The sequence below is a fragment of the Sceloporus occidentalis genome, unplaced genomic scaffold, assembly GCF_023333645.1.
Source record: "Sceloporus occidentalis isolate IW3139 unplaced genomic scaffold, rSceOcc1.0.p SCAF_133, whole genome shotgun sequence".
Taxonomy (NCBI): domain Eukaryota; kingdom Metazoa; phylum Chordata; class Lepidosauria; order Squamata; family Phrynosomatidae; genus Sceloporus; species Sceloporus occidentalis.
In genome coordinates this window covers 2553975-2576967 of record NW_028317113.1, presented here as the reverse complement: position 1 = coordinate 2576967, position 22993 = coordinate 2553975, and the positions used below count along the sequence as shown (strand labels likewise).

Sequence of the window (22993 nt, the reverse complement as noted above, 5' to 3'; positions counted from 1 at the left end):
CTTGGAGGGATTTTCCATCACTTTGCCTAATTTTATGAGGATTCAGAAGATTTTAAAAAAAAATTAGGTGTTTTTTTTCCAAACCACATAGTTCACATGGGTACACTATTCACAGGAAAAGAGAATAATCGCTGAACCGACATAGCACAAAAATAGCAAAATTTGCTCCGGGACTTGAGGTATCAAAAACCCCTCGGATTGAAGGTGTTAATATAGATTTGTTATGCATGTGTTAACTACCTGATTTAAATTGTACAGAGATGTGTAATTTCTTACCATCTAATAAACAAAAGATAATATAATATACACACTCAAGAAAACAAGGTGCAACTGCAAATTTGCTTTTTTTTTTGTTACGGACGGTGTTGGTGTGGAATAGGCCGCTAATCAAATTCCCTGAGTCTAGTTATTGAAAATACCGTATTTGCCCGAATATAGGCCGCACTTTTCCTCCCACTTTAAGTCTTTAAAGTGGGGGTGCGGCCTATATTTGGGGTTTAGCGCAGGAATGCGCAATTCGTATCGCCCGACACCCGGGACATGCAGCTCCGGGCGCCAGGCAGGCAGCAGGGTTAGGATACAGATCCCCCGCAGCGCTGCAGAGGACCTGCATCCTACTCTCTGATACGGGCTGCCGTGATGCGCGTAAACAACCTCCGCTGTCGGTATGTCTGCTTCATGTGCTTTAACAATCTCCCTCGCCGGGACTTCCCATGGGGGGGGGGGGAATGCCGGCAAGGGAGATTGTTAAAGCACATCGTGCAGATGTGCCGGCAGCAGAGGTTGTTTATACTCGCATCACCGCAGCCGGTGAACGTCTGCGCGATGTACGTTAACAATCTTCCTTGCTGGCACTTTCCACGGCAGAAGTGCCAGCACCGGAAGTTTTCCACGCATATCGCCCAAATATCTAGGGAGCAGAGGGCAGCATATCTCGGGGGGGGCAGAGTGGCAGCATATCTCGGGAGAACAGAGTGACGGCATATCTCGGGGGAGCGGAGTGGCAGCATGTCTGGGGGAGCGGAGTGGCAGCATGTCTGCTGGGGCAGAGGGGCATATCTATAAGTAAGGTGCGTTAAAATTGCTAATGGTTTTCTGTTTGTATGTAACATATGTTAACTAACTGCATAACAGATACCAAAAATTTTAAAATACAGTGAGTTAGAATACTGTTTTACTGTTCCACTAATGTGTTTTTTCTAAAAATCAAAATTTTTCTTTTAAAAAAAGCACCTAACTTTTAGGGTACGGCCTATAATCGAGCCAATACGGTATATGCCAATGCAAGTGGGGTATTCCTGTACCCAAGTGTTCACATGCCTCTAGTAAAATACAAAAAAACTTTTGTTTAGCAGTTTTGCTTTTTTTCTAGCTGCTATTCGGGCCCAACTCCCAGCATAACATAAAAGATCTTGTTTAGAAACAGCAATACACATCATTCCTATTTTACCTTGCATTTACCAAAATAAATTAAATTACCAGGCAAATGAGGTGTTTCCAAAATAAGGACAAACACCTAAATAGATTTCGGAGGTAATTTGCACTGGCTATTTATTTAGCGCAAACATGGCTGGTCCTGAAGGGGTTAATAACGGAAGTTACAGAAAAAAAATATATATTATTTTTTTTTTTTTTTTTTTAGAGAACCGGTGGATACCCTAACAGCAAATTAAGCAGTGCTTTACACAGGTTACGTGTACAATAAGCACAAACCGAAAAGGGGTAAACCTGCACTGACAAGGTTTCAATACATATTACCACCACCAACAACAACCATAATAACAAAGCCCTATTTCTTCTAAGCTCCAGATTCCAGAATGTTCTTCTCATACCCCCAACGCTCCACCCTTCAGATGCAATTAAGAGATTGACTACCATATCAACCAATTACAGTTGACTACGCCCTCCTTTTCTACTAGTGAGCGTTCACCTCGCTCCTTGGTGAGCTTCTGTTTGAGTAAAGTGTTCGGGAAAATACCATCGCCCCAGTTAGTTGACTGTGGATCGCCGAGGAGGTTGTTTTCCTTATTTTTTTCTTGGGTTTTCGTCGCGCAATTTCCGAGATGACTCTGACCGTCGGGTTAGATATTTCGGAGTCAGGTTTTGTCCCCTCGAACCGCGGGTATGTATTTAGATGCTTTAGTCTGTTTTTTTCCTCTCTGAGGCATTTTTTTAATAACGTTTATTTTAGTGGTAAAATTCTTTTACTGTCGGTTTTATTATGGTTGGAATGGCTAGAAGTAAAATACTGTATGGGGTGCACCTACGTTGGCGTTCCCGTCATCTTGTTTTAATGTTTCTCAAACCCGCATATACTTTATACGGCATTTTCTGTGGTAAAAAAAGCGAAAAGTGGAGTGAGGCATTTTTGACATGTCAAATGATTTAATCGTGAACTTCGTTGAATGTCTTAATGAGCTTCGGTGGTGTGTTGTGTAATGCGGCTCTGATCTACTGTCATTTTTCCTCTTGTCCGCATGGGGTTAGCTGACAGTTGGCTGTTGTGTAATGGCGGACGGAAGCAGTGTCCGCCATTTCGTGCACAGTCAGGCCGATTTCTTTGCTTGGCTTCATATGTTCCCCAATTGAGAAGGGAGGAGTTGATTTGTGTGGTAAAAGTTAATGCGTGTTAATTCCATATTAACGTAAATATGCTGAGTTCTTATCCTAAATTAAAACGGCTAAGAGAGCTTCAACCTCTCTGCTGTACGCAGTCTGCATATCAATTTCAGTACTTACACAAGCTACTTACCTGCTGAGCTGCACAGCGAATGTGACAAACGTATTCAGAATTAAGTTTACTTATGAAAAGTAGTTTGATTTCGTTGTCTAATTTTTTTTTCTTTCCTCGTAGAAACGATGCTGTTGTAGAGTTGATTATGCAGAACCAACAAAGCTATAGTGAGAAAGTAAATGGTGAGTACAGGGGATGTACAACACTTTTTATTTTTTTTGGGAGCAACTGCTGCAGTTGTTAATCCAGACGTTCTATTGTGAGACCCTTGACTTGTTAAAAACTGTTAATCACCAAACTGGAGATTTTAAAGAGACTGTGGTATTTCTTTAAAATGCCGTGGCTATTCTGTGTAAGAATTTAAAGTAGTTTCTCTAATTTTAAGGACCCAGTTAGAAAGGTTTAGGATCCTAGAATGCTAAGAGTAAATAGACTACAAATTAGAAAGCCATGGCTATTTATGTTTTTCTTTTAATTTTGATCATTTTCTTACGGTCATCCTTTTATTTGCCTTGTCCTCTCCAGCTTGCTAGTGTACTGTCTGAAATTCCTAACATTCTACATTAAACGTTTTGGTTTTCTCTCCTCAGTGGACAAAGACAAAAGCAGTGGCGCCTTTGCGAATGAGGCAAAGCGTCGAACCAGTGAAATGACCAATTTTATGGATGATCTCACCTTAAGTTCTCCAAAAGATAGAAAGTCTCGCTCAAGATCTAAAACACATTCCAGCAAGCAGAAGTCAACCTCAAGATCCTCTTCACGTAGCTCTGAGTCAGATTCCAGCTCTTCAAGATCAAGGAGTTGGAGCAGGTCACTTTCTCGTGACAGAAAATATAGACATAAGAGATCAAGACGTTCACAATCGTATTCAAGAAGCCGCTCCAGGTCTTACTCTAGAAGCCGCTCCAGGTCCTATAGTCCTCGTCAGAGAAAAAGATATTCTTCTGCTTACAGAAGGTACTACCGTTCGCCACCTCGGTACAGATCACGTAGCAGATCACATTCTCGACTGGGGTCATATCGCAGAAGCTGTCGTTCAAGGAGCCGCTCAAGGTCTCGTGGCAGAAGGTACTATGGCTTTGTAAGGCGGCCTTACTCTCCTACATTCAGAAGCTGGAGGAGCAGATCAAGAACCAGATCCCGCAGCAGGACCCCGCTCAGATTAAGTGAAAAGGGTATGTCACTTCCCCAAATCATGTGTAGTGTTTACAAAGTGTGGACTATTTGTACTAAAAAAAAAAACCAAACACCTTTATAACAGTGGAAGCAACCACCTTAGTTTGAGTCTGCTTTGTTCGTTTTGATTAAATTCATTAAAGGGAGGGGTCAGTGTAGTTGTGATGTAACTCCACAACTTTCCGTGAAGATATTTATGTACAAATATTCTTGCCTATCGCATTTGCCATATTGCAGGTTTGTCTCCCTAGTGGTTGTTTAATTTCCTTTTTTCCCCCCTCAGAAAAGCTGCAGCTGTTGGAAATTGCCAAAATGAATGCTTCCAAGGCGCTAGGAAAAGAGGTGGAGCTTCCAGAGAGTCTCAAGGACTTAAAGAAGCATTCAGAGGTATGTTAACTAACTTAAGACAGTTGATGTCAAAACAGGTAATAGTTGCTTGGTTTACTATAGCTCTGTTAATCTCCTAATGTATCAGTCTTGCATGTTCTATAACAGGTTATGCTGTGTAAGCCAATTTCATAAAAAGCTGGAGTTGGGAGAATCTCTAGTAGAGCAGGTCCCCCCCTCCTACATTGTAGATGGAAAGAACTTTATTGCTAAGCAAGGTGTGCTGCACTGTTCCTTCTTAAGGAGCCCCATTACATAAGTTATGGTGGGTAAAGGCGATGGAAACCTTTCCACTTAAATTTAAGGGGTAGTAGAAGTATTAAGCACTCCATGTATAAAGTGGATATAGAGGCAAAGGTGATAATTGTTAACCTTATTTGCACAAATCCCTTGTGGTTGTGGCAGCACCATGAGATTTCTGAGGGAAATACAAGCCATTTGGCTTGTTCTTAAGCAGTCGGATCCGCTTTGCCTCCCTGCATGGGATGTTAACTCTGGCTGCTAGTAAAGTTTGTCTGTTTATCAAAGGGAATTACCTTGGCAACAGTTGAAAGTGCTTTTATTTTCCTACACTTCATTACAAAATGTAATTTTGCCCCTGATTATTGTAAAATTGATTCTTCAAACAATCAATATCTAGCACCAAATGATTATCCACAGCTAGGTAAATGTGCTGGGGTGTATATATAAAATGTTGTGTAACTATCAATGATCTCAATGATCATGCGTATCATGCATAATAGCACTGAAATTGCCATTCAACAATGGCCAGAGAGCTCCTGGTGTTCTTCCTCTATTGTTGAGTTAGTCTCCTAGTGGTGTCTAACCAACTGCTAAATGTAAATAGGACCGGCTTTTTGTCTAAAGCTAACCTGGTTGTTTAAGCAACTGGATCTCAAGTTATCCAAATGTAAATACTAGCGGAACCGACTCGTGCTTTAAATCTGACCTAAAAAAAGCAGTGGTGCAGGAATGAAATTCGTATTAACACACAACAATTGAAAATGCAGCTAAGTGTGCAGTTTAAATGCTTTATTTCTGTTTTCATAGAAATGGATGTGAACTCCAGCCTTTGAGGATAAGAAGCAGGTGGTAATGTTTTGATTGTGTATAGGTATTCTTGATTTTTGGTATAAACTAAGCACCCAGTTTTTGGGTAGTCCTACTAACAGACACCAGGTAAACAGTAGATGGTGTCTGGATTACTAACTTTTTTTTTTTTCTTTTCTTGGAGCGTGCTCTAAGAACAAAAAACGCACATTTGCTTTGTGCGTTCTTATGCTATTTTGTATCTGTTGCATGCTGGAAACAGTAGTGAGGTAAACCTAGATGATCAGAACTAAATTTAAAGCCACTCTTTCCTCCTTGTGGGGTTTTCATTTTTACAGATAGGTAGGTAGATAGATAGATATCTATTATAAAAAAAAAAAAAGGCAAAGCTTGGAGATGTTTTGGACACGGTACAGGTAATCATGATTTATTAACTTAACTATGTTCCAGATGTTTGACTGATGAAGAAGAGGCCTGCAGCCATGCAGATAAGTTAACTATGCTGCTGAGATGGTGCCTTTGGTCTTACATATAACAAGTCATAAGCAAAATCTACCTTGCTCATTTATTGTCATTAATTCTTTATGTATACCATGGTTGTTTGCTGTATTAAACTCAATTAAATGGTACATAGGCAGTTCATTTTTAAGTGGTTCAATCTCCTTAAAGGGGAAATCCCACCATTTTGTGAGTAATGTAATGGTGCTCAGTCTCAAATCATCCAGAGACATAATAAAGTCTCCTGGAAGAGACCTGTAGAAAGTAACCTACAATATTACATTGTTGTTGGCAGCCACCAGTTAAAGGAAAGGCATATAAAGGAATGTTGTTGTAATTGGGTAATGCAAGCCTATGCTACCCCCACCACCCCACGGGACTTCCTCTTTAAGGTATCTTGTAGTGAAGCAATGAAAACTGAGATAAATTTGCTGTTTGTAACTTGTTCAATGCAGCTGTGAAGAAGTGAAACTGTTCCAAGTTAAGAACTACTTAAGGGTAAATATGCGTTTTATTTCATGTTTAAAACAGTGCAGTCCTAGAACTAGACATCCATTTTTTTATTAAAAAAAAAAAAGTGATTTTTCATTCCTCATTTTTCCAAAAAATCCACTTAAGAAAGAAGCTTGCTTTTAACTTATCGGTTCCTCTGTTTTGCAGCATTCTCAGGATGTGAAAAGAAGCCAAAGTGACAGGTCTCATTCCAAGAGTCGCAGTTCTTCTAGCCACGCTGTAAGTTGTGAAATTATGAATGCATAAGAATGATTAACTTGCTCCCCCCTCTTGCAGCATTAAATTGTGATGATTAAACTTAAGACAGTGTTCATAGCAATACTTTGCCCATGTGCAACTCAATTGAACAACTATTCTGGTGAGGTTCCCCACCCCTTTCTCTTAAATTTACATTTTATGATGTTACTCTTATTATGGTGTTTACTGATGAGAATCCTATATATCGTTGTCAAGATTTACAATTTTTTTCTTGTGTACACAGGTTGATGCGGCCAAAACTGAAAAGAGCATAGAGACTGGCAAAGAACAAAAACTTGACGTTAAACATAAAAGTCCATACATGCTGTGGCGTCCCGTGACAAATGAGGCTAAATCATTCTCTAATAGCTTGTCACCCAAACGTGCACATACCAGCAGAGTGCGGTGATGTGTTTGTTTTTTTTTTTATTTATTTTTTTTTTTTATATATGGACTGGTTGGAAACTTAAGAGTGAAAACTCTGTAAAGAAGCTAAAATGTCTAATGACTTAAGCATAGCATTCAGGTATTTTGTAACAGATCATTGTGATGTAAAAGCAAATGAAACTTAGTTATTTAGTAAATGTTTTTGTAAAAAAAAAAAAATGACATTGAATACTAGGTTTTATTTTTCAGATGTGGCAATACACCTGATGGGACACCAGAATGCAGGTGGGAATGCTCTGTAAATAGTTGTACAGATAATTTTATATATTTTTTGTCTACAGGTGTGAGGTAATTTCAAGTATATAACAAATTAAGCCTAAACTTTTGTTCCCCAATCTTGGGCACCATGCTCAATCATTGAGTTTTCTTTGTTTTGCATTCTACAATTTCTGCCTGTGTACTGTTATTACCAGCAAACTTCTATATTTGTCAATAAAGGTTGAAACACAATTTCTTGTCATTTCATTTGGGGGTAGCTTTTTTTTTTTTTTTTTGAAAATTGAAATTTTTGCATTAATGGGGTGGGTTCTACCTTAGTGGCAACCACCAACCATGTATAGATACATTCTAGGTGTCCTGCGTACATGGATTTGAAAGGGTAACACAGAGGAAACAAGTTAGAATTTCAGACTAGTTTAGTAATCGGAATTTTACTGCAATATATTACTTGGATCACAAAGAACTCATGTGCAATGCACTGGCTATGTGGCGTATGTTGGAATATAAATGAGTAACATGAATGCAGTTCTGGAATTATAACTTTGAGGTGCCAGTTCCTTTGCAATTTTGATGAGTGCCGTTTGCAGTGACAAGGCCAGCAATGCTGCAAGTGTAGTAAACGCCGATTAATACTTTCGCAATGTTGCCACCGCGGGTGATGGGAAGTAAGCACCTTCATAAACAGGCTGTACTACATTCTATGGTTTTTGGATACTTCTCACTGTGGCTTTGCTTATGAAGCAGGTTCTTTTTGGCTGAAATTTTTGAAACAAAATTTGAGCCAATCAACAGCAATTTCTAAATGCTGAATAAAACTGAAAGTGGTGGCAGATAAGAACCATTCAGCCCATCTAAGTCTGCTCAACATATGAATGCTTCCCTTAGTCACTGGTCTTATATCTAGCTTAGCCTTATGCCTATCCCATGCTTGCTTAAACGCTTCCACTGTATTAACATCTACAACTTCTGGAAGACTATTCCATGCATCTACTGCTCTTTCAGTAAAGTAATATTTCCTGATGTTACTTATAAACCTTTACCCCCTACCGGCTTATGACTGTCCTCTCCTTGTGGTAGTATTTTCCCTTTTAAATAAACTGTTTATCTTGTTGATTCCCTTTAAGTATTTAAATGTTTCTATCATATCCCCCTGTCCAATCTTCTAGACTATATATGTTAAGATCCTTTAACCTTTCCTGGTAAGTGTTATCCTGTAAAACAAGAACCCTTTTAGTAGCCTTTCTCTGAACTTTTTGTCCGTGTCTATAGCCTGGAGTACGGTCTCTGGTACTGTGCACAATACTCCAATAGAGTTCTCACCAGTGCTCTGTACAACTGCATGAGCTCTTCCCTCTTCCTACTGCTAATACCACTCCCTATACAACCTAATGCTCTATTGCATTGTCTACCAACCTTTTAAATCCTCTGAAGTAATCACCCCTAAATCCTTTTCCTCACAAGTTGAAGTTAGGACAGTATCAAATATTGTGTACTCTGTTGGGTTTTTATGCTCTAGGTGCATTACTTTGCATTTGTCTACAGTAAATGCTAGTTGCCACAGCTCTGACCATTTTTCCAGTTTATCTAAAGTATTTGCTTTCCTTTGTTTTCATCTTTAAAAACTGAACATAAATATTCATTGAGGCCATCAGCTAGACCAGGGGTGGGCAATTAATTTTCCCATGGGGCCACATGAGAAATTGGAATGGTTTTAGAGGGCCAGACCTCTACAAACTACAAACTCCGAAGCCTTGTCCATTTTGTTAACTTATGTGCTGTTTAATAAAGTTATTCAAGCCTACGTCATTGGTAGAGGTGCTTGAATAAGTAAGGCCTGAATAACTATTAGCACAGCACAGAAGTGAACAAAATGAACAAGGCTTCGGAGTGCATACCGTATTTTTCGCTCTATAAGACGCACCTGCTGATAAGACGCACCTAGATTTTAGAGGAGAAAAAAAAGGAAAAAATATTTTGAGCTAAAAAATGGGCTAAAATATTTATTACAATAACTGAATAAGCTATGAACACAGTAAGACACACAGTGAGACACACACACACAGTGAGACACACACAGACACAGTGAGACACACACAGACACAGTGAGACACACACAGACACAGTAAGACACACACACACAGTAAGACCTCCCTCCCTAACCCCCCTTCTCAGTATCTCCCCTCTAACTCCCTAACCCCCCCTTCTCAGGATCTCCCCCCCCCCCGCCCCGGTCACTTACCTTAAACTCCTGTGTTGGAAGCGTGAGGCGTTTGTCTCGGGTGCCGGCGCTTCACTGCTGATCGCCGGCGTCTGACGTCATATGCCGGCGCCCAGCGTAAAGCGCCGGCACCCGAGACAAACGCTTCCAACACAGGAGTTTAAGGTAAGTGACCGGGGCGGGGGGGGGACACCGGACTCATTGGTGAGTCACCAGGACACTCTTTGCAGGCCGGTCCGAGCTATTCAGCGGGCCGGATGTGGCCCGCGGGCCGTGCTTTGCCCAGGTCTGAGCTAGACCTTTAGCCTCTTCTACATACCTTTTTTGTTTTTAATCTAACTACTCATTGTTTTACTTACCGTATTTTTCGCTCCATAAGACGCAGTTTTTTTCCTCCCAAAGTAGGATGAAAAATCAGCCGCGTCTTATGGAGCGAAGATGCAGGCAGGGAGGGGGGGGGCAACGATATACCGTATTGGCTCGAATATAGGCCGCACTTTTTCCCCCCACTTTAAGACTTTAAAGTGGGGGTGCGGCCTATATTCGGGGTCTAGCGCCCGACGCCCGGGACATGCAGTCCCGGGCGCCGGGCAGGCAGCGGGGTTAGGATACAGATCCCCCGCAGCGGTGCAGGGGACCTGCATCCTACTCCCCGATATGCTCAGACAGCCTCCCCTGCCAGCACTTCCCACGGGGGGGGGGTGCCGGCACGGGAGGTTGTCTAAGCGCATCGTGCGGATGCGTTTTACCTCTGCACCCCCCGCGGACTTACCGGAGCAGACTCCCGGGTGTCTTGCGGGGTCGGCGGGGGACGTCTACGCAATACAACTTCCGGTGCCGGATGTGCCGCACCGGAAGTTGTATTGCGTAGATGTCCCCCGCCGGCCCCGCAAGACACCCGGGAGTCTGCTCCGGTAAGTTGGGGAGGGGGGGGCAGAGGGGGACAGTGGTAGCGTATCTCGGGGAGGGAGGACAGTGGCAGCGTATCTCGGGGAGGGAGGACAGTGGTAGCATATCTCGGGGGGCGGGGGGGGGGCAGAGTGGCAGTATGTTTTTTGGTGCTTTTTTAAAGAAAAAAACTTTTTCTTTAAAAAAGCACCAAACTTTTAGGGTGCGGCCTATATACGGGGGCGGCCTATATCCGAGCCAATACGGTACTCACCAAAAGTGTCCCGGACAGTCTCTGTCTCGCTTCGCCGTCCAGGGGAGGTCTTCATCTGGAGACCGCCGCCTCTGTCGCCGCCTCTCCTCTTCTCTGGTCCGTTGCGACGGCTAAGGGCGGACTGGATGGAGAGGACGGGGGGATTTGACGCAAGCGCCGTGTCACGTATGGCGCCGGCGCATGCGCAGTACGGCGCTTGTAGTCCAACTACACTTCCCATCATGTCTGACCAGCTTTTTTCTGTGCAGGCATGACGGGAGGATGATGTCCTTTTTTTATAGCCCATTTTTTAGCTCAAAATATTTTTTCCTTTTTTTTCTCCTCTAAAATCTAGGTGCGTCTTATCAGCAGGTGCGTCTTATAGAGCGAAAAATACGGTAATTTTTTTCACGCATATATCTAAAAGATGTTTAGCTCCTTTACTCACTGGGCAATTTTCTCTGTTTGCTTTGGCAGCTCTTAAAATTTGCTTTGTCTCTTTCTGCCTCCTCTTATAGATCTGTCTACTTTCCTCACTTTGGGTTTGTTGTATTTACAAAATGCTAACTTATTATTTTCTACTATTGTGGCCTTTTTCTGCGAAGTACCAGGTGGCTTTATTTTCTTACTTTTAACTGACCAGCCTAATACAGCACAGCAGGCTTTGCTTGGGTGCCAGCCAATGCCACTGTAAGCTGAAAGCACCTGATTTCATATGCAAAGCAGGTGAAAGTCTGGTTAGTACCCATATGGGTGACTAACTTGCATCACCAGGTGCCCTAGGCTTCTGCTAGTTCTTGTTATTGCACCTTAATTTTTTTGCTTGGTGCCTGCGTTCATGCCCAGCACACTAGGCGTCGTTTGGATGCCCATGTATGAATATTCTAAGCACTGAATCTCAGAAGCAAAGCCTAGTCAAGACCGGTATGGGCGTCCAACTGAGATTGGCAGGTGCCGTAGGCTTTTCCCTATTCTTGTTATCACGCCTTTGTTTTGTTTACTTGGTGCCAGCATGTGTGCCCAGCACATCAGGCCTCTTCTCAATGAGCTCAAGGCAGCTGGGACCATAGTCCCCAAGAAAACAATTGGTAACGCTATGCAATGAAGGACTGAAATCCTGCAGCGCCCGCAAGGTACAGCATATGTACAGTCCCGTCTGAAGTTTGATAATTAACATCTAAAAGATTTAGAGGAGAACTGGGTGAAAGTGTTGTGGTCAGATGAGACTCGGCTCGCCATGTTTGGAGGCGGAGGTCTATCTATGACCCCCAAGAACACCATCCCCACCGTCAAACATGGAGGTGAAAACATTATGCTTTGGGGGTGTTTTTCTTCTAAGGACACAGGACAACTTCACCGCATCAAAGGGACAATGAATGGGCCATATACAGTCAAATCTTGGGTGAGAACCTCCTTCCCTCAGCCAGGGCATTGAAAGTGAGTTGTGGATGGGTATTCGAGCATGACGGTGACCCACAACACACGGCCAAGGCAACAAGGAAGTGGCTGAAGAATAAGCACATTAAGGTCCTGGAGCGGACCTTAATTCCACAGAAAATCTATGGAGGGAGCTGAAGGTTCGAGTTGCCAAATGTCATCTTAGGAACCTTAACCGCTTAATGACAATTGATGGTCTGGGCATATCACCCGAAAACAAAGGGTTAACGACCAAACGGTGTTGCTGTAATGCCTCGACCTCGAGGCATTCAGCAACACCGCGATTGGCACTAGGGGCCGTGTCTGGCCCATCACCGGGGCGTCAACGTCCGCCATACGCTGTATGGCGGCGGACGCCCGTTTTAAAAGTGTTTAGGAGGCGATAAACTATCACCTCTAAACTTCAATGGTGTTGTTAAAATTCCTCGATCACGAGGCTTTCAGCAACACCAAACACTCACCTCAGAACGGGCTGTGACTGCTCCAGAGAGTGGTCCCAACTGCCCTGTAAAAAAACGAAACAAATGGCCGCGCTCAAAGATGTACCAAATAGGGCATAGGCAGTGGTCACCAAATGCCAAATTTCAATATTGAAAAATGTGCATGCCCCAAATGTGGCCCTTTCCCCCCCAAAAAGCCAGGCAAAATCATTCATGTGGGGTATCGCTGTACTCTCACTGTAGGAGATGTTGCTGAACACATATTGGGGTGTTATGATATGTTATGATAGTGACATATACCAGAACCTGTTAATTCATACCTGAAGGCTGGTGGTAGAATTAGTGCATGGAAAGAGTTAAAATACTAGCATTTGAAATACCCTGGGTGTCTAGTTTTCAAAAATATATGATTTGATGGGGTAAATTGCATTGGCCGGCTTTAAAGATACCCGGGGGGAAGAATTACCAGATTTGGAAAAATTGGCTTTGAAATAGCAAAACGCTACCTGTACTTATTGCCCCATAACGTGCAGAAAAAAGAAAAAAACATAAACACATATTTCTAAACTCAGGACGAATAGTAGAATCTACTTAGCAGGTTTTTTCATTAAAATATTTTTCAAATAAAGGTTAGAAAAAGTAATTTTTTTTTTCTAACTTTTTCACCATATTTTATACTTTTTTTTAATAGTAAATAATATGATACAATGTCATCTAAAGAAAGTCCTTCTTGTCCTGAAAAAAACAATATATAACTTGTGTGGGTTCAGTAAACGGGAAAGAAGAAAATTACAGCTAAACACGAGCAGTGCAGAAATATTAAAACGCCATTGTCACGAAGGGTACAAAAAAGAAAATCAGCCATTGTCACGAAGGGGTTAATGACTTGGAGAGTATCTGCAAAGAAGAGGGGGACAAAATCCCTCCTGAGATGTGTGCAAACCTGGTGGCCAACTACAGGAAACGTCTGACATCTGATTTCCAAGAAGGGTTTTGCCACCAAGTACTAAGTCATGTTTTGCAAAGGGGTTGAATACTTATTTCACTGAGTAAAATGCGAATCAATTTATAACTTATTTGAAATGCGTTATTCTGGATTTTTTGTTATTCTTTCTCTCACTTTTCAAAAACCTACCATTAAGATTATAGACTGATCTGTGATGGAGCGCCAGCGTGACATGACCTTCCGGTACTCCACCATAATAGAAGGCCCGGCAGAAGTTCCGGGTAGCTGCGGAGACTGTCTGCACGCATTGCAGAGGTGTTCACCGGCTGCCAGAGAGGAGAGCAGACAACCTCCGCTGCTACCCAGAGCTTCCACTGGGGCTGCTATGATGGAGCGCCAGTGTCACATGACCTTCTGGTGCTCAGTCATAGAAGCCCCGGCCGAGGTGCAGAGGTTGAAAGGCAACAGTAAGTTACAACCAAGGTATGCAGAATACAATCTTTGAACCCACAACACTTCAAACCTTGAAGCAGATGGGCTACAGCAGCAGAAGACCCCCCGGGTGCCACTCCTGTCAGCTAAGAGCAGGAAACAGGCTACAAATCGCACAGGCTCACCAAAATTGGACAGTGGAAGACTGGAAGAATGTTGCCTGGTCTGATGAGTCTCGACTACAGCTGCGACATTCAGATGGCAGGGTCAGAATTTGGCGTAAACAACATGAAATCATGGATCCATCCTGCCATGTATCAACAGTTCAGGCTGGTGGTGTAATGGTTTGGGGGGCATCTTCAGCCTACCTGAATATTGTTGCTGACCATGTCCATATCTTTATGACCACAGTGTACCGATCTTCTGATGGCTACTTCCAGCAGTATACTGCACCATGTCACAAAGCTCACATCATCTCAAAATGGTTTCTTGAACATAGAAAGTGACGGCAGATAAGAACCATTAGGTCCATCCAGTCTGCACCAACCTCTGAGTACTTTCCTTAGTACCTGCCCTTATCCTATATCTAGCTTGGCCTTATGCCTATCCCATGCTTGCTTAAATGTCTTTACTGTATTAACATCTACACTTCAGCTGGAAGGCTATTCCATGCGTCCACTACCCTTTCCGTAAAGTAATATTTCCTGATGTTACCATTAAACCTTTGCCCCTCTAGCTTATGACTGTCTTCTTGTTGCCGTAGTGTTTCTCCTTTTAAATAAACTCTCTTCCTTTATCTTGTTGATTCCCTTTAAGTATATAAATGTTTCTATCATATCCCCCCTGTCACGTCTTTCTTCCAGGCTATATATGTTAAGATCCTTTAACCTGTCCTGGTAAGTGTTATCCTGTAAAACAAGAACCATTTTCGTAGCCCTTCTCTGCACTTTCTCCAACATTTCTATATCCTTCTGGAGATCCGGTCTCCAGTATTGTACACAATACTCCAAGTGAGGTCGCACCAGCGATCTGTACAACGGCATGAGCACTTCCCTCTTTCTACTGCTAATACCTCTCTCGCTATACAACCAAGCATTCTGCTAGCGTTACCTGCTGCTCTACTGCATTGTCTACCTACCTTTAAATCTTCAGAAATAACTACCCCTAAATCCCTTTCCGCGCACATTGAGGTTAGGACAGTACCAAATTATCTATACTCTGCCCTTGGGTTTTTATGCCCTGGTTACATTACTTTGCATTCATCCACATTAAATGCCAGTTGCCACAGCTCTGACCATGTTTCCAGTTTACCTAAATCATTTGCCATTTTGCTTCTCCCTCCAGGAACATCAACCCTCTTGCAAATCTTTATGTCGTCAGCAAATAGACATACCTTTCCATCAAGACCATCTGCAATATCACTAATAAAAATATTAAAGAGAGTGGGTCCAACTCCAAGTACAGATCCCTGAGGTATCCCACTGGTAACAAGACCTTGCTCTTAATATGCGCCATTGACTACAACGGCAACCTTCTGTTGTCTGTCAGCCACTCCCCAATACATTCAACAACATTGGGATCTAAATTCAGAGACTGCAGTTTATTGATAAGTCTATGTGGCACAGTGTCAAAGGCCTTACTGAAATCCAGATACGCAATGTCTACTGCACCACCTTGATCAATTACTTTAGTCACCCAATCAAAAAAATCAATGATTCCTTTGGCATGATCTTCCTGAGGTAAACCCATGTTGTTTTTGATCTTGAAACCCATGTGACTTCAGATGTTCAACAATCCTGCCCTTTAACATTGTTTCCATTAATTTCCCTACTACAGATGTAAGACTAACTGGCCTGTAGTTGCGCGACTCCTCCCTACTGCCTTTTTTGTGAATGGGCACAACATTCGCTAATTTCCAATCCCCTGGAACGACTCCCGTTACCAATAATTTTTTAAATAAATCAGTTAAGGGTTTTGCTAGTAAACCACCAAGCTCTTTTAATAACTTGGGGTGTATCCCATCAGGCCCCATCAACTTACTTGTCTTTGCCTTAGACAACTAAAGTAGAACCTCATCACAATGAGTTCACTGTACTCCAATGGCCTCCACAGTCACCAGATCTTAATCCAACACAGCACCTTTGGGATGTGGTGGAAAGAGAGATTAGCATCATGAATGAACGTTTTCAGCCCCTTGTAAAAAGTATGCCACGAAAAAGAAGGCAGTTCTGAAGGCAAAAGGGGGCCAACCCGGTACTAGCAAGTTGCACCTAATAAAGTGGCCAGTGAGTGTACATACAGCCACTCTATGTATAGTTTTTTAAACACTACACTACACTACACACACAACACAAAATTTGAAATCGATCCTCCTTTTGGGACTAAGGAGGGACAAGCTCCATCTACCACCACCACCACCAGCACCACCACCAGCACCACCACCAGTTCTAAGATGCAGCCTTTGCGTCAGTCTAGTCAGCCAAGTAGGCCAAGCTCTAGCTTATCATTTGGGGAAGCATTGCTTGAAGGATCATCAAGTAAAGGAAAGGCACCAAAAGCAGGCAGTAGTGGTGGGGCTAGGCCCACAAGCTCTATGGTTTTTTACGGAAAGCCTAAAGCACCAGAAGCACGTTCAAAGTTAAAGGGTAGCACAAGTAGTACCAGCCCAGTGACTAAAAAGAAGTGCCTTTTGCCCCAAGCAGCATCTTCCCCATCAACAAGCAGCATGCAAGGTACCAAGCAGAGCCAAATTAGCAGCAAGACTCAGAGGGGTCCCAAACCAAAGCGATCTCATTCCTTTGTAGGGAAAACCACCACCACCACCACCACCACCTCTACCACCACTAGTGCTGCGCCTACTGTTCCCACTGGTACCGCCACGCCATGTCCTCCTAGTACCTCTAGCAAGCCACCAAGTCCTTACAACATTTTTGTAAAGAAAGAGAGAGGGCTACACATAGTGGAACTCCACCTAGCGAGGTAGCAGAGGAGCCTGAGACTGAGAGGCCAAGTGCAGAGTCTATTCTTCCTGCTCGCACTACTACTAGTCACGAGTCTCACGACGATATCAGTCTTAGCTCCAGCCTAGCAGGAATTCCATTCGATCTGGCTAATGAAGAGCTAGACTATGAGCCAGAGGAAGTAGAGGAGATGAGTGGTCAGGAATCAGATTCCACAGGGAGCAGTGTCCAAATGACCAGTGGCGTCTCCAGCTTTCATATTTAGAGGGGGCACATGGGGGGCCAGGGACCAAAGTAGGGGGGCCAATTATAAAACGGTACATATACACTATATATATATATATATATATATATATATATACACACACACACGTTAGACGTGCATTTTTAACTACATAATATGCACTTATCTCTTTGAAGTTAGCCCCTGCTGCCGATATATAGAAATATTACACCCTGCTTCTGATATATATTAATATTAACCCCTGCTGGGGATATATGTTGATATTAGCCCCTGCTGGGGATATATGTTGATATTAGCCCCTGCTGCGGATATATACTTATATTATACCCTGCTGCTGATATACAAAAAAATTATACCCTGCTGCTGATATATATATAAATATTTGACCCTGCTACCAGTATATATTAATATTAGCCCCTACTGCCAATATATATTATTAGTCCCTGCAGCCAATATATATAATTAGCCCCTGCAGCCAATATATATTAATATTAACCCCTGCTGCCGATATGAATATAAATACTAGACCCTGCTGCCAATATATGTTAATATTAGCTCCTGCTGCCAATATATGTTAATATTAGCTCCTGCTGCCAATATATATTAGCCCCTGCTGCCAATATATATATTAATATTAGCCCCTGCTGCTGGTATATATTAATATTGGACCCTGCTGCCGATATATATTAATATTAGACCCTGCTGCCGATATATATAGTATTGGTCCCTGCTTCCTATATATATTAATATTAGCCCCTGCAGCCAATATATATATATTAATATTAGACCCTGTTGCCAATATATAAATATTAGCCCCTGCTGCCAAAACATATATAAATATTTGCCCCTGCTGCCAATATATTTTATAGTGAAAAAATATCCAAGCATTTCCTTGGGCCCCGCTCAACGCTTCCTTGCATGCAATCACTCCCTCCGCTACCACAACAAAAAAAAGAAATATTTCCCACACTGACTGCAGATCAGGGAAAGACCGTGAGAGTCAGTCCTGCACCGTGACATTGAGAGGTCCTCTCCCCTGTAATCATCCCCAGAGTCCCTTTATCCCCTCATTCACTAAACCATACCGCTCTTTTACTTACACCCTGTAGTTCAGGTATAGATCAAATAAACAACACATGGAAACAGCACATGCAACTAAATGAGATATAAAAAAAACAACTTGTATTTGCAGGTATACATAAATAATGTATGGAAACATAGCATTGCAGTTATAAACCAACAGAACACACAAACCCAGCATTGCAGGTATAGATCAACTGGAAATCACATGTACACTCAGCACTGAAGGTATAGATCAAATAAACAACACATGGAAACAGCACTCCAGGTATTGATCAACTGAATAAGACATACAAATCCTATATTTGCAGGTAAACATAAATAATGTATGGAAATATAGCCGATACAGATGAACAGAATGACACAAAACCCAGCTTTGCAGGTATATATCAATTGAAAATTACATATAAACTCTGCATTAAAGGTATAGATAAAACACCCTAAATTACAGGCATAGATCACTGGTCACACACCCCAAAGCCAGCCCTGGTGTCCACACTGCCCACATAAAACCCGACCAGCACCCAAATTACATATTGTGTCAACTTTGTCCCCAAACAGCTGAACGTACGCCAAGTTTGTCCCATAAACACCTCTCCCTCCTAATCTATCCTATCTACCCCCTCTCCCTCCCAATCTATCCTATCTACCCCCTCTTCCTCCCTATCTACCACCTCTGCCTCCCTATATACCTACTCTCCCTCCCAATCTATCCTATGTACCCCCTCTCCCTCCCAATCTATCCCATCTACCCCCTCTCCCTCCCAATCTATCCCATCTACCCCCTCTCCCTCCCTATCTATCCCATCTACCCCCATCTCCCTCCCTATCTATCATATCTATCCCATCTACCCCCTCTCCCTCCCAATCTATCCTATCTATCCCCTCTCCCTCCCAATCTATACCTATCTACCTCTTCTGACTCTCTAACCCCCTCCTAACTTTCTACCCCCCTTTGAAGTTCACTTACCTTGGGCTTATCCAGCGGTGAGATCGCAAGGTCTCTGTATCCCTGGTTCTGCAGTGTGCGCGGCTTCACTGCCGGGCGCCGGATATGACGACATATACCGGCGCCCGGCTTGAAATGCCGGCACTGCGACCAAGGCAGAGGCCTCGCGGTCGCGGAGAAGAGTGAGAGGCGCCGAACGGTTGCTGAGAACTTAATCCTCAGCAACCGCTCGGCGCCTCTCTTTCTCTCCTCCGGGTCTATTAAAAAAAAAAAGCCGGCGTTTCAATTGGGGGGGCACAGCATGATGTTGGGGGGGCCATGGCCCCCTCTGGCCCCCCCCTGCCGACGCCACTGCAAATGACTAGTGCACAATTTTCCCCTGAGCCTCCACCTTCTCTGCTACGATCATCACCATCACCACCACCACCAGCAGCAGCAGCAAAACCTAGCAAATCTAAAGCTAAAGCAATTAGCAGTCCCACTATGGCCAGTACTGTTACCACCAGTCCCACCACCACTAGTTCTGCCTCTGTTCATCCACCCCGAGCAGTAGGAGCAGCACCCAAGGCACACTCCAAGGCTATGCGCGCCCCAATTTGGGAGCACTTTGAAAATGTTGAAGAAGGGCGCTATGGAAAGTGCAAACATTGTGGGAAGCTAATAAGCAGAGGGGAAGTGTCTGGCCATTTTACCAGTGCTAGCATGAAGCATCACCTCAGCACTCAACACAACGCTGTGGTATTGGGGAAAGATGCAGAAGTAAAACTTAGTGCAGGCAGCATAGCTGGTGGCCGTGGAAAAACCCCAACAGCTTCTTCTTCTGAGCCAATAGCAGCAGCAGCAGCAGCTAGTGCTGGCAGCCAGAGACCAAGGCAGGTTGGAGCACTGCATGTCCAGCCCACCCTGGAACAATTTGTGGCATTCCAATCCAAAAGGTCAATGCCCAAACAGCAGGCCAATAAAGTAACGCGACTGATTGGTCAGTTCATTGCTGTTGGAGGGGCATCCTTCTCTATGATCGAAGGGGAGCCTTTCAAACAATTGATGGCGGCTGTGGCTCCACAATATACAGTTCCGTCACGTTCCACTTTCAGCAGGAACATTGTCCCCTCATTGTATCGGTCCTGTGTTGCAGCAGTGAAAGAGGAGCTTTCTAAGGCTGCTGGTCAGTCTGTTCATTTCACTGCAGATTTGTGGAGTGCACCTAGCGGCCAGCATGCCTTTCTTTCTTTGACAGCACACTGGTGGCAGCCCAGTGTGTCTAAGGAAGCTGCTGCAGCAGGCTACCGATCTTTCCTTCTCCATGCAGAAGTGATGGATCAAAAGCACACTTCCCAAAATATTCTGCATGCAATGAGGAAAATGTTTAGCCTTTGGGTGGGAGCAGAGGCGGGCACCAATGTTGAAGTTGGTTTTGTGGTAACTGACGGAGGTGCCAATATGGTGAAAGCGCTGCGAGATGGTCATATTGTTGGTGTGCGCTGTGCAGCCCACATCATCCATCTTGTAGTGAAGGCAGCAATGTCAGAAGGAACTAATGTGGCAGCAGTAGTTCTGTCCCGCTGCAGAAAGATCGCTGGGCACTTTCACCAATTTTTGAGGGAAGAGCAAGAGAGGTCAGGTCTTCCCGTACACTGCCTACGTCAGGATGTCAGTACACGGTGGAACTCCACGTTAGACATGCTGGAGAGGATTTTGGAGCAGCAGAGGGCAATCCATAATCTTGCCTCAGAGCACAATATTGGGATTACCTCTCCATTGAATAGGGAGGATTGGACAGTGATCGCCCAGCTAGTGGCAGTCCTTAAACCATTCAGGGATGCCACAGAAAATTTAAGCTCAAACACTGCCAGTCTGGCCCAGGTAATCCCAGTGTTCTCCCATCTAGGCAGCAAGATGGATGTGTGCCTTGAAAACCGTGAGGCTGTTCAAGGTGGCACTCTACATCCTGACGTAGCAGCCATAGTCAGGAAGCTGAAGGATCTGCTAAAAGTACACCTTCACAAACGAACGGAAGAGAGTCCCGAAATGATGCTAGCGTGCCTTTGTGATCCAAGAATTAAGGGAAAGCTAGCTTTGAAATTTAATGTTCTCAGTAGCTACCGGGAGCAATTGGTCAACAAGGAGCGTGACTGGCAGCGTAAAATGGGAATGCTGTCCGAGGAGGGAGAGGTGCAGGAGGAGCAAGAGATGATGTGGTCTGCTACTCCTAGCAGCAGCATCAGCAGCAGTGCCACAAGCAGCACAACACAGCTGAGTGGAGCAGCTGCGTTTTGGGAAGAGGCACTTGGGAGTATAGTTGGACCATCTGACAGAGCTAGCAGCAGAAAGGAGAGTAGTGCTGCTGAAATGGTCAAACTTTACCTCTGTGAAGTTCCTTCTGCGCCTAATGTTGATCCTCTTAGCTACTGGGATGAAAAGAAGAGTGTGTGGCCTGCACTCTCATGGGTTGCGCAGCAGCTACTATCATGTCCGCCAACCACTGTTCAAAGTGAGCGCGTGTTTTCTATGACTGGAAACATACTGAGTCCACAGCGCTCACGCATGGCACCTCATCTGATGGAGCAGATTGCCTTTCTTAAATTCCATCTGCCCAAGTTGGGTTACCCAGCTCTTAGCTTGGAAAGTTAATTTTTTTTCTCTGTAATGTTTAAGGTTTCTCCCTCTGGTTGCACGTGTTTGTGGTGTGGCAACGTCTGCTACCTCCGCCGGTGTAGCCAATTTACGCTAGGGCCTAGTGTCTGAGTTCTGGAAGTCCGCTCCCAAACGCCAAGGACTGACAGTCTTCGGATGCTTTGCCCTGGGGTGAAATAGGTGAGCGGGTCGTGAGCGGGTCGTCAATTGCCCACTCATTCACCTTTTTCCGTTTCCAACGCTGCTGCTGGTGGTGGTGCCAGTATCTTTTGCCAGTTCGCTTCCTGGCTGAAATCATGCCTCAAATGTCCCTAATGGAGAGGGTAGTTAATCCCCCAGGTTGCACTTGCTGCGGTGTGGCAATGCCTGCTACCTCCGCCGGAGTAGCCAATTTACGCTAGGGCCTAGTGTCTGAGTTCTGTAAGTCTGCTCCCAAACGCCAAGGACTGACAGTCTTTGGATGCTTTGCCCTGGGGTGAAACAGGTGAGCGGGTCGTCAATTGCCCACTCATTCACCTTTTCCAATGCTGCTGCTGCCTCTGGTGGTGGTGCCAGCGTCTCTTCTGGGCCAGTTCGCTTCCTGGCTAGAGTCATGCCCAAAATGTCCCTAATGGTAAGGGCAGTTTCTCCCCCCTGGCTGCGTCTGTGTGTGGTGTGGCAACGCCTGCTACCTCCGCCGGAGTGGCCGGCTTACGCTAAGGCCTTGTGTCTGAGCTCTGGAAGTCTTTCCCAATTCTGCTGCTGCTGCTGCTGCTGGTGCCAGTGTCTCTTCAATGCCAGTTTGCTTCCTGGCTAGTGTCATGCCTCAAATGTCCCTAATGGTAAGGGCAGTTTCTCCCCCCTGGTTGCACTTGCTGCGGTGTGGCAACGCCTGCTACCTCCGCCAATGTAGCCAGCTTACGCTAGGGCCTTGTGTCTGAGTTCTGGAAGTCCGCTCCCAAACGCCAAGGACTGACAGTCTTTGGATGCTTTGCCCTGGGGTGAAACAGGTGAGCGGGTCGTCAATTGCCCACTCATTCACCTTTTCCAATGCTGCTGCTGCTGTTGCTGGTGGTGGTGGTGCCAGAGTCTCTTCTCTGCCAGTTCGCTTCCTGGCTAGTGTCATGCCTCAAATGTCCCTAATGGTAAGGGCAGTTTCTCCCCCCTGGTTGCACTTGCTGCGGTGTGGCAACGCCTGCTACCTCCGCCGGAGTGGCCAGCTTACGCTAGGGCCTTGTGTCTGAGTTCTGGAAGTCTGCTGCCAAACGTCTA

The 22993-nt window shown here is 44.3% G+C and overlaps 1 protein-coding gene across 1 annotated transcript; it reads left to right on the top strand.

Annotated features, from left to right (window-relative positions):
• The first annotated feature begins 3374 nt into the window (after positions 1–3374).
• Positions 3375–6640, top strand: LOC149281406 (uncharacterized). Its single transcript, XM_089499353.1, has 3 exons — positions 3375–3909; positions 4194–4297; positions 6635–6640. The coding sequence occupies exons 1-3, from the start codon at positions 3384–3386 to the stop codon at positions 6638–6640; spliced, it is 636 nt and encodes a 211-aa protein (XP_089355479.1). The 5' UTR covers positions 3375–3383.
• The last annotated feature ends 16353 nt before the right edge of the window (positions 6641–22993 follow it).